Source organism: Hyperoodon ampullatus (genome assembly GCF_949752795.1).
Source record: "Hyperoodon ampullatus genome assembly, chromosome: 3".
Taxonomy (NCBI): domain Eukaryota; kingdom Metazoa; phylum Chordata; class Mammalia; order Artiodactyla; family Ziphiidae; genus Hyperoodon; species Hyperoodon ampullatus.
In genome coordinates this window covers 156877991-156890436 of record NC_136916.1, presented here as the reverse complement: position 1 = coordinate 156890436, position 12446 = coordinate 156877991, and the positions used below count along the sequence as shown (strand labels likewise).

Below are 12446 nucleotides of genomic sequence, written 5' to 3'. Positions count from 1 at the left end.
ATAACTCTGGGCTGATTCTTCTTTTATTTCCCTCTCCTGTTCCTTAGCCTTTCTATTTTCAGGTTCAAAGAAAGAAGCTGCTTTTGAGTTGTATCTCCCAGAATTAAGTGATACAAGATTCTGATGGCTATAGAACTATTTCCATCTTAGATCCTTCCTGGTTCACAAAAAGCCAATGCTACATGCCATGGGCCCAGCTGGTTTCTAAATACTTCACAGTGGGATGTTTCAGTAGAGCCACATAAAATCCTATAAATGAGCATGAGAAGGTTCTGGAGTTGACCCACTCATCCTGGTGCACAGGGACCTGGAGAGCAGACACGGTTTCCTGAGAGCATGCCTTCCGAATGAGATGACGTAAGTGAATATTCTGTAGGAGTTATACTTCTCTACTGTTTAAACATTAGCTATACACAAGTAGCACAAACTGAACTCCTCTTGCTGGTTTATAGACTTATCACTATTGATAAAACAGAATGGCTTGGAAAAAGAATGGATACATCATTTTTGCAGCAACTGTGTCAAGATTGCATGACCAGGTGGCTTTATTCTTTGATACCTAGATACAGAGGTTATTTTGATATTATGGTTTAAAATAAATTAAATAAATATTGCCAGATTGCTCTAATGGAGCTTTAAATTTACCAAAATGGATCCTTTCAGTAGCACAGGGAAGCAGATGGGAGAGAAAATAAGGTATCCAAAGCTGAAAAGGTGAGCCACTCCTAGGAAGTCCTAGTCCAACTAGAATGTTGGACTTCCCAAAGCCATTTTCCAACCTAGGCAATGGAGTAAGGTGACAGCTCCTTTAAATACTCAGTATTCTTTGAGTTGCTTTATGGAAGCACATTGCCATCGTTGTTAGGAGGACAGCTTCATCTCATTACAAATGGGTCTTTTAGCACAGCTAAGAAAACTTTTCTTTTTTAAAAGAGGATTTTCGACTCCCCATCTCACAGTAACCACCTTTGTGTGGTTACTGGTACTGACCTTTATAACATGATACTTTAAGAAAAGGAATAAATCTAAGATGACACAAGAAAGATGCTCATTTCTATCTATTCATCTTTCAAAATATCCCCCAATTTGCTATGGGAGCAATACTGGAAATTGTGCTCAGCTGGGAACAGGAGAATCTGGTCCTAGTTCTGTTCCTCATTTACTATTCTCTCATGACTATTCTCTCACAGAAAAAACACAATATCTCCCTGGGTCTCATTTTAAATTTGAAATGGAGAATAAAAATACCTACCCTACCTAATTTACAGGCTATTTAATAGTCAAAATGAAGTAGTCTATATGAGTGAATACATATTAGCAAAAAATGCTACTCAAATGTTTGGTAATCCTCATAGCTAACATTCATTGAGTATTGACTTAACTGACCCAGCATTATGTTGGGTATTTTACATGCTTATTCACATTAGCCCTAGAAAGTAAGTATTATCATCATCCCATTGTATAGACTCGGAAACAGAGACTTGGGAGGTTCAATAGCTTGCCTAAGGTTTGGAACTGGATCACCAAATAGGAGGAATAAGCACTTACCTAGAGAACCAAGAAAGCAGAGAGAGTAACAAATGAGAATGTGGGGAGAAAGAATCTGCTATATTTTGAAAGCATTATAGTGATCATCAGAGAAGAAAAGTCAGAACTGTTAGAAATTCTTACACTTAGTTTATAGTTGTTATATTTTGAATTATGTGTGGGGACATGCACCAAATACTTTAGTGCTTAGGGCTTTCAAGGTCTTAATCTAGTGGGCCTCAGAATTATAGCTAATGGCACCAAGGTCCCAACTCTAGCCAGTTGACTCCAAAGCCCATACTTATAACTGCTTTACTGTATCATGTCCTGTAATAATAACACATATTATTACCAAATGACAGCTACCAACAGTTACTAATAATGGTTTTCAGTGGGAAGCAATGCCATTAAAGAAAGGTTTGTTCTGTTTTGAAAACATAGGAAGCAACTCGTAATTTGGAACTAAACATACAAAGAGATAGGCACACAGCAAGGGTCACTGGTTTTCCTACATATATGTGGTTTTAAAAATGACCATTAAAGAGCCTTCTCATTGCTGGCAGCAAACTCAGAATTCTATATTGGCTCAGGGCAAGTGGTTAGCATCAATTTAGAATCTTTGAAATTCCTAATAGAAACACAACAGACCCTACAGCAACAGTATCAGGGCCAATGATAATATGCATAGAGAGGGATTGATTTTTCTTATGAACAAATTAACAGTTTTTAAGATTTTAGGCTATTTCGATTCTTCCCATTGCTCATCCCCCAGAGTTTAAGAAGCATTTAAAAAATCAGGTCTATTAGTGTCTAGTGCATTTGGATGATGATGAGAATACACAGTAGCTGCTAACACCTCTGGCTTTCTTCAAAGGCTCAAAGATAAATGCATATGGTCATTTCTGTGCCTTAATCTAAGAAGTGCTAAGAGTAGTATGTCAAAAGACTCCCAGCAGAGACTGAGCTGGATATGGTACAGAGACTGAGATGGTAGATAAATGAGTGGGTGGGGCTTTTTGCTTTAGTATTTTGGGGGTCTTGTATGCTCTTTGTGAATGCTCCCATAATTCTTAAAGCAGACATAGGAAGACCCTGGCTAATAGAGGAAAAACCCAGTAGCACAGTTACTTCTACTTGGCATTTAAAGAAAAGTAATGCTAACTTAGGCATGAAAAAATAATCACAGCCTTCAAGTCATTCAACATTCTTGGGCCACAAATAGGCAAATTTACATATTTCTCTCAAGTGTGATGATTATTAGCTAAAGGGCTTTTACATTTCTGGAAATGTGCTTCCGGCTTCCTTACCTCTGTGCTCACCTCACTATAAGGGAAGTAAGAAGATAACAGTGAGAAAATGATGGGCAGTTGGAGTGTAGGAGATAGAGAGTTAGACATAGCATAAATGCCCACATTTGGCATGATGGAGCAAAGGCCTTTAGCCAAAGTTTTTTCCCTTCCATTCCTGGCACTTTTATGATCAGGGTTCAGGGCTCTTTCCTGGTAGAAGTGAGAGATGAGAGGGAAAGCTAAGGGATTATTTGAATGATCTTTTTAAAGAAGGCAACCTTTCCCCCCATTATCCTTGATTTGGCCATCTGGCTCTGGGAGTTTGTTGGCGAATGCTCCTTGACTATAAAATTTAAACAGATGATTAACCCCTCTCCCTCCCACACCAGCATGCCTGCTATTAAAATGCCTACTAGGACCAACCTCTGAAAATCAAGGCAGGCTAGTGGAAGTGAGGGAGCAAACACTGGCAAAGTCAACGAAATGAATGGCATTCCACCCTTAGTTTTTCTCTCATTGTTACCCTGACTTGATGTTTATCATCTCAAGTTTAGTAAACTTCCTTTCACAGTCTTTCTGCCATCTCTGGCCATCTGTATGTTCAATCACACCTGACTAAATGGCACCACAAAGCCCAGATCTCATATTGATTATTCCATGATTACTGACAATAGTTTATTTTAGAGATGGTGTACCCTTCCCTCTATTGCTCATCATTTGCAGTGCCCCGGAAAATCCATAATCATTGTATTTGGTATGAGCCAGTCAGCAGTATTAATCAGATGGACAAAAGAAGTATTCAGTGCATAGTTAGTAAGTCTCCAGAAGCTCCCTGTACTGGACCACGTCCAAAAGAAATAACTTATTTTTTCATCCAAAAAATATGAATGTGTGCTTAATATTCAGTGTTTTAATGATTTGGTGACAGTCATGAGAAAATCACCAGTTAGAAGTAAGAATGGGAGAACAAAAGAGAGTCTGAGCATTGAGAGTAAAACATGTACCTGTGGGATAATGCTCATTCACTGGCCAGTTGTCCACCTGAAGCGTGGCATTGCCGCCGTTCCTGGTAAAGCGCACCACGTGGTATTTGCCATCATTTACCGGGGTCCTGTCCTCTTTGATGGAGATGTCAACTGTGCCAATATTGAAGACAACTCCAATTTTCCCCTGTTCCTATAATAAAGAAACACAAAAGGAAAGTTATCACTAACCACAAGGTTTTCTCCCTTTCAAGTGGATCCTCCAACTAACAATGAATCCGTAGGTACCCAGAGAGAGCTGTCAGCTTGAAGTTAATAATAGTATCCTACATTTCTCCATGGGCTTTCATCCTGAACATAAAAGCCAATGGTACAAAACCACCCAAATTGCTCTCAGAGGCTGCACTGCACAGGTTACATCATTTGATTGCCCTCAACAGATATCAAAGCTGGAACCACAGAACTACCTAACAAGTGAGTAATGACACTGCAAGGTTCTGTGAGATGAATTAGGCATGTTTTCTAGAAGAGGCTAATCAGACACTGAATTGTAGGTTACTTCACAAATCAGATTTAGGATTAAAGAGGAAATGCAAGCCTGCTTGCACTCTGGGGGGCAACCAAGGCCAAGAGGAGGCGTACAGAATGATGAGGAACCAAAACCATAGGAGCTAGCGCTATAGACTGACTCTTGGTGATACTTTCTGTAGGTATACAGAACATAGGAAATGTATCCTCAGTGGGGCCCAGTGAAACTGAACTGAGGTTTCCCAAGTCAGATGCTGGCACCCTTCCCACCCTTGTAGCCCTATTCCTAAGGTTCAGCCAAAGAAGGAGGTAATATTCAGGGCTATAGCTTTATGTTACACAGCAGAAGAGAACCTCTGTGGCCCTACATAGACTTTTGGGAGGGAAAACACAATGAATTCCAGAAGAGTAACATTAGGGCAATGAAGGTGATGATTGTGGTGATGGTGGTGGTGGTGGTGACATCATCCACTTCCTGGGAAGTGCCCAGAACCACTGAAATATAAATAACAATGTTATTACAACTCTTACTCTACTCCTTTAATAACCTATGACTAAGAGGTGGCATTAGTATTCAGAAGAAGACACAAAATGAAAGTAACCTCACGGATCAGATATAATCAGTCTCTCGCAACCTCTCAGAAAGGTATCAGCATGCAGGGTGTCAGGAGGAAATGGGCAAGGAGAGAAAAGAAACATCTTTCTCCATTTCTCTAATAGTCTGGCTTATTGGCAAACAGTCCGTTGGACTTTCAAAAACAATAAAATTTAGTTGTGATTCTGATGTTCTAAAAGACTGAGTCACAATATTTGTCCACATAGTCTCTGTTATCCTCTATTTCCTTCTATTCAAGAAGAAGGAGAAGGAGGAAGTGGAGGAGGAAAGGAAGGAGAAGGATATGGAAAAAGAAGTCCAGAATCCACACAAACCAAGACATAGGATAGATTTCACTGAATCTCAAGTTTAGTAATTTTGGTTCATTCATTCATTCATTCAATATATAAATACACTATTTATTAAGCACTCACTATGCTTAAAGTCAATAAATTGAGACTTCTGGCGAGATTTTAGGTACTGGTTTCCATAGAGCTTGCTAGACTTCACTTATTTTTCCAAAATACAGGCTTTCCTTAACTAGCCAATTTTCCTTTAGTTATGTGAACACATCTTGTGCCCAATAAAAGAATGAATAAGTACCTAGGAGCCTTAATCGTAAAAAGTAGGAATCTAGGCTGATCAAAAGAGGCTGATTTCAGCATGCAGGGATGCTGAGATACAGGGTAGACATCATTGCTTCCTTTGTGCCCTGATAGCACAGCACACAATGTAAAATGGTGTCTGCAATTCCCATGTTCTGTTCTCTGGGAGAAGCAGTTCAGGTGCCTCCCCAGATGGTGACTAAACATACTCATTTTCTTAAGTTTCTAAGAAACAGGATTTCTTAAATCCCTGTTTATTGAGACACTGTGTTCTCAGCTTTGTTTTGTTTTGTTTTCCTATCTCTGCACCTCCAGCACTAAACAAAATACCTACTATTAAAACATGATGCATGGATAAGTGAACCTGATGATCGGTTCTTTTGCATCTTTCATGACCATAATTAATAATATTATGATCCATTTTATTCTTTCTCCTTAATTCTCTGGGAATGCAGAAATGACAATATGACTTTTCTGCTTTCTCTTAAAGAGTTGGTATGTACTTCTAAGGATGTGTGTGTGTGTGTGTGTGTGTGTGTTGGTACCTAATCACCCTCGTGCCTAAATAAGCAAGGCTATAATAACCTGAGTCATAATCTTTTTAGCAGAATTGAAGACTGGAGGAGTGAAAAAAACCATGACTGCAGACACCATTACTCCTCTGCCCACCCCACAAATGTGGACTGTTTATTGCATCACTGTTCCTCAATGAGAAACCACTGTATAAATCCTGGATGCATGTAAAGGACTGCTGGTGATTCAATTCACCTCAGTCACTAATTAATCATGGAAGGAGGACAGTTTTAGGGGGAGAGAGGAGACCTTTAGACCAGCCTTCTGCAGCTTTTCAGCAGCAGTGGTGGCAAAGTACAGTTCTGGCTCACGGAGTAGGCTGATCAGTGAGATATATTCTTGGGCAGATTTTCTGCAAGATCCATAATAGATTCAGGAAAAGAGAAGATTTAATCTCTGCCAGAATAAATATTTGGTCCTTATCTTAGGCGCCACACATTTGCTATTGCAGTCACTGTTTTGGGGAGGTCTTCTTAATCCTGCTAGCACGTTGCCAATGTCATTGGAGACCCTTACTCAGATGTTTCACTGTGTTTCCTGCAGTGGTAAACGTGCCTGTGCTGGACCTCAGATGTGGTCTCTTCACTAATGAGATTTCATTACTGCAACCTCCTTGTCATTTGTCATGGGACCACAGTGGCATTACAATCTGTGGCTAACTGCTTTGTCTCAGTTCATTATAAGCTTTGTGACAAATACCCAAACAGTTGCCCAGGCTTAAATCCATCATGCTCAGCTGCCATGAAAATAAAGTGGGCTGGCTCATGTGTCCAGAGAAGAGATGATGTGAAGGATAAAAAGCACTGGCTTTGGAGTCAGCCCTGACTAACCTGGGGCAAGTTACTTAACTTTTCTGAACCCATTTCTTGATAATATATTATGGGGATAGGATACCAGCTTTACATACTTTGGAGGGCTGTTATAAGGCTGAAATGCTATAATTAATATGACAGTACTTTATGAATAATAAAATATTATACCAATATAAGGTATACATGAGATCAAGAGAAGGAAACCATCCAATCATTTGACTATTTAAAACACTGTGATTGCTGGAGAAGTTCATTGGTTCGATATGATAAACATGGGTTTTAGCATATCTTGGTTCAAATAATACCTCTGATTCTTAAAGCTGCATGACCTGGGGCAGGTTGTTTAACTTCTGGTGTTTCTTTTATAAAGGATCACGTGGAGGAAGAAAGGCAAATTGCAGTGAGGATTTTAGGAGAACACATATGTGTGAAGCACCTGGCACAAAGCTGTGCATATTTTGGGACCTCAATAAATGTAAGTCACCTCTTCTCTTTCTTCCCCCCTCATTAGTGTGGTTGACACTAGTGGCATGAGCCAAGGACTGGTTGGCTTGGCAACACTGTCATTAAGAAATATTGTAAAAATAAATGTAAATTTTAGCAAATAGAACACTAAAAAACCAACATTTGCACGGTTGATTTTCTGCCACGATTTGCTCTCTCTCCACACTCCTTGGTGCCTTTTATAAGCCTCTCCAAGATAAGCAAAAGTGTAGGTGCAAAAACAGCATGACTATACATTTTAATAACTCCATACCCTTCACCACTAAAGTTGCTACCAAGGCAATCACTTCAATCTATGTTACTCCTTGATATTAAAAACAAAGACAAGTGGTAAATCAGAAGACATTACCAAAGAATCCTCAAGTGCATTCAGGGAAAAAACTGAACAGTACAGAAAATGGCTGTCTTTAAATAGCCAGTAAGTCATTCTTTATCAGTAATGACTCTTTATGAGCCCACACGGTTGCTCAAATTAGTCCAGCTCCACCTTTCTGATCCTCCATCAGCCAAAGAGCACTGATTGCTATGGAGGTGACCCAAGAGATGCTACCAACACCAGGTTCAGACTTCAGGAGCAGAAATGCACGGGGGCAAGAAATATCCTCAGGAATAAAGATCTCCCAGAAGGCGACCTCTTCATTCATTCCAGAGTGCCCCAGGGGAAGGCAAAATGCACCATCTGCTATTTTAGAAAACTGCAGCTGACAGAAACAGAACTGGGGCTCTCAAATGTGTGCCAGGATGCTACACAAAGGAAGTAATTCTCAATATCTTAACTTCTAGGCTTCACACAGAATTTGTGAGTTCAGTGCTAGGCGGTAAAACAAGGACAACAACATGAATGTGAGCCTGCTTGGGGCCAGACACCATCAGGTCTGCCATACTCATTTCAGAGTCTGGCTTATAGTAAATAAAGTAATCAGTGGCACTGTTTACCACATTTTGGTAGTTCTCCTCCATTATGGGCTCATAGGAGAGAAATTCTGGGTCCGCTTGTGATGGGTAGGGCCAATGGACCAGTGTTGACCAATAAAATCAGGTGTTACTACTGAGCCATCCGTTTAATTGCTGGTTTGAGACCTGCCAGAATTCTCCCATTTGCTCTGAACCACGCACTCAGCAAATTCCTAGTAGTGACTTCTCTGTCAGTCTGGGTCATTGAGTGAGGATGACAACAAGCCACACTACAATCGACATGGAACATGTGAGAAACAAAGCTTGGTTGCTTTATGCCACCAAATATTGGTATTTGAAGCTGTTTGTTACTGCAGCATAACCCAGACTATCTGGATGATGGAGTAGGTGCTCAACAAGTATTTTTAACAGAATAATTTTCAAATTCCCACAATTACCCTTAAAATGTTTTTTTTTAATGTAAAAGCATTTAGGAGAATCCAGCTATATTTTATTAAGCCAGACATGAAAGAGATTTGCAAAGATGTAAAACAATGACATTATCAGTAATTTTTAAAGTACTGCTTTTCAAAACTTGTTATTTATGTGAACATGAATTGGGCTTATTACTCATTTCTAAATAGATTAATAAACAGCTATTTTAAATGTTTCATGGCTTTAAATTCTAACAGGGTAAACATCACTAGATATAACTCACATTAACAAAAGCTCTTTGGGCTTCTCATCATTTTTTTAAGTTTAAAGGGGTCCTAAGACCAAAAGATTTGAGAACTGCTAAGTTAGTTGATCTGGAAGGTTTATTCCACTTCAAAAACTTCATTATACTCTTGTGTTCAGAGTTCCAGGCAAAACAATAAAAAATTAGATTTGTTCTATCTTTTCATTCTAAGACATAGCCTAACAATTTAGTATAAAAATTGAATTTTACCTACTTTTTATTTTTCTTTAATTTTTGAATTTAATTTTATTTATTTTTTTATACAGCAGGTTCTTATTAGTCATCCATTTTATACACATCAGTGTATACATGTCAAACCCGATCTCTCAATTCATCACACCATCACCCCCACCCCCCCACCGCTTTCCCTCCTTGGTGTCCAGATGTTTGTTCTGTACATCTGTGTCTCAGTTTCTGCCCTGCAAACCAGTTCATCTGTAACATTTTTTCTAGGTTCCACATATATGTGTTAATATACGATATTTATTTTTCTCTTTCTGACTTACTTCACTCTGTATGACAGTCTCTGGGTCCATCCATATCTCTACAAATGACCCTATTTCGTCCCTTTATATGGCTGAGTAATATTCCATCATATATATGTACCACATCTTCGTTATCCATTCGTCTGTTGATGGGCATTTAGGGTGTTCCCATGACCTGGCTATTGTAAGTAGTGCTGCAATGAACACTGGGGTGCATGTGTCCTTTTGAATTATGGTTTTCTCTGGGTATATGCCCAGTAGTGGGATTGCTGGATCATATGGTAATTCTATTTTTAGCTTTTTAAGGAACCTCCATACTGTTCTCCATAGTGGCTGTATCAATTTACATTCCCACCAACAGTGCAACAGAGTTCCCTTTTCTCCACACCCTCTCCAGCATTTGTTGTTTGCAGATTTTCTGATGATGCTCATTCTTACTGGTGTGAGGTGATACCTCATTTTAGTTTTGATTTGCATATCTCTAATAATTAGTGATGTTGAGCAGCTTTTCATGTGCTTCTTGGACATCTGTATGTCTTCTTTGGAGAAATGTCTATTTAGGTCTTCTGCCCATTTTTGGATTGGGTTGTTTGTTTTTTTAATATTGAGCTGCATGAGCTGTTTATATATTTTGGACATTAATCCTTTGTCCGTTGATTCGTTTGCAAATATTTTCTCCCATTCTGAGGGTTGTCTTATTGTCTTGTTTATGGTTTCCTTTGCTGTGCAAAAGCTTTTAAGTTTCATTAGGTCCCATTTGTTTATTTTTGTTTTTATTTACATTACTCTAGGAGGTGGATCAAAAAAGACCTTGCTGTGATTTATGTCAAAAAGTGTTCTCCCTATGTTTTCCTCTAAGAGTTTTATAGTGTCCAGTCTTACATTTAGGTCTCTAATCCATTTTGAGTTCATTTTTGCATATGGTGTTAGGGAGTGTTAACATTTCATTCTTTTACATGTAGCTATCCAGTTTTCCCGGCACCACTTATTGAAGAGACTGTCTTTTCTCCATTGTATATCCTTGCCTCCTTTGTCATAGATTAGTTGACCATAGGTGCGTGGGTTTATCTCTGGGCTTTCTATCCTGTTCCATTGATCTATGTTTCTGTATTTGTGCCAGTACCATATTGTCTTGATTACTGTAGCTTTATAGTATAGTCTGAAGTCAGGGAGTCTGATTCCTCTAGCTCTTTTTTTTTCCCTCAAGATAGCTTTGGCTATTCCTCCTTTGTCATAGATTAGTTGACCATAGGTGTGTGGGTTTATCTCTGGGCTTTCTATCCTGTTCCATTGATCTATGCTTCTGTTTTTGTGACAGTACCATATTGTCTTGATTACTGTAGCTTTACAGTATAGTCTGAAGTCAGGGAGTCTGATTCCTACAGCTTGGTTTTTTTCCCTCAAGACTGCTTTGGCTATTTGGGGTCTTTTGTGTCTCCATACAAATTTTAAGATTTTTTTTCTAGTTCCGTAAAAAAATGCCATTGGTAATTTTTTTTTTTTTTTTTTTTTGCGGTACGCGGGCCTCTCACTGTTGTGGCCTCTCCCATTGTGGAGCACAGGCTCCAGACACGCAGGCTCAGTGGCCATGGCTCACAGGCCCAGCCACTCCGCGGCATGTGGGATCTTCCTGGACCGGGGCACGAACCCGTGTCCCCTGCATCAGCAGGCGGACTCTCAACCACTGCGCCACCAGGGAAGCCTGCCGTTGGTAATTTGATAAGGATTGCATTGAATCTGTAGATTGTTTTGGGTAGTATAGTCATTTTCACAATATTGATTCTTCCAATCCAAGACATGGTATGTCTCTCCATCTGTTTGTATCATCTTTTATTTCTTTCATTAGTATCTTATAGTTTTCTGCATACTGGTCTTTTATCTATCCAGGTAGGTTTATTCCTAGGTATTTTATTCTTTTTGTTGTAATGGTAAATGGGAGTGTTTCCTTAACTTCTCTTTCAGATTTTTCATCACTAGTGTATAGGAATGCAAGAGATTTCTGTGCATTCATTTTGTATCCTGCAACTTAACCAAATTCATTGATTGGCTCTAGTAGTTTTCTGGTGGCATCTTTAGGATTCTCTATATATAGTATCATGTCATCTTCAAACAGTGACAGTTTTACTTCTTCTTTTCCAATTTGTATTCCTTTTATTTCTTTTTCTTCTCTGATTGCTGTGGCTAGGACTTCCAAAAATATGTGGAATAATAATGGCGAGAGTGGACAACCTTGTCTTGTTCCTGATCTTAGAGGAAATGCTTTCAGTTTTTCACCACTGAGAATGTTTGCTCTGGGTTTGTCATAAATAGCCTTTATTATGTTGAGGTAGTTTGCATCTATGCCCACTTTCTGGAGAGTTTTTATCATAAATGGGTGTTGAATTTTGTCCAAAGCTTTTTCTGCATCTATTGAGATGATCATATGGTTTTTATTCTTCAATTTGTTAATATGGTATATCACATTGTTTGATTTGTGTATATTGAAGAATCCTTGCATTCCTTGGATAAATCCCACTTGATTATGGTGTATGATCCTTTTAATGTGTTGTTGGATTCTGTTTGCTAGTATTTTGTTGAGAATTTTTGCATCTATATTCATCAGTGTTATTGGTCTGTAATTTTCTTTTTCTGTAGTATCTTTGTCTGGTTTTGCTATCAGGGTGATGGTGACCTCATAGAATGAGTTTGGTAGTATTACTTCATCTGCAATTTTTTGGAAGAGTTTGAGAAGGATGGGTGTTAGCTCTTCTCTAAATGTTTGATAGAATTCACCTGTGAAGCCAACTGGTCCTGGACTTTGGTTTGTTGGAAGATTTTTAATCACAATTTCAATTTCATTACTTGTGATTGGCCTGTTCATATTTTCTATCCTGGTTCAGTCTTGGAAGGTTATACCTTTCTCAGAATTTGTG

The 12446-nt window shown here is 38.9% G+C and overlaps 1 protein-coding gene across 19 annotated transcripts in view; it reads right to left on the bottom strand.

The window, feature by feature from the left end:
* Positions 1 to 12446, bottom strand: part of NRXN3 (neurexin 3) — a gene marked incomplete at both ends in the record, with an annotated part of 1631502 nt that overhangs the window by 186005 nt on the left and 1433051 nt on the right. For all 19 annotated transcript variants that reach the window (XM_079699579.1, XM_079699593.1, XM_079699590.1 and 16 more), the window contains one exon: positions 3821 to 3992. In XM_079699579.1, the coding sequence (XP_079555705.1) occupies positions 3821 to 3992 (172 nt within the window). The remainder of the gene's footprint in view (positions 1 to 3820; positions 3993 to 12446) is intronic.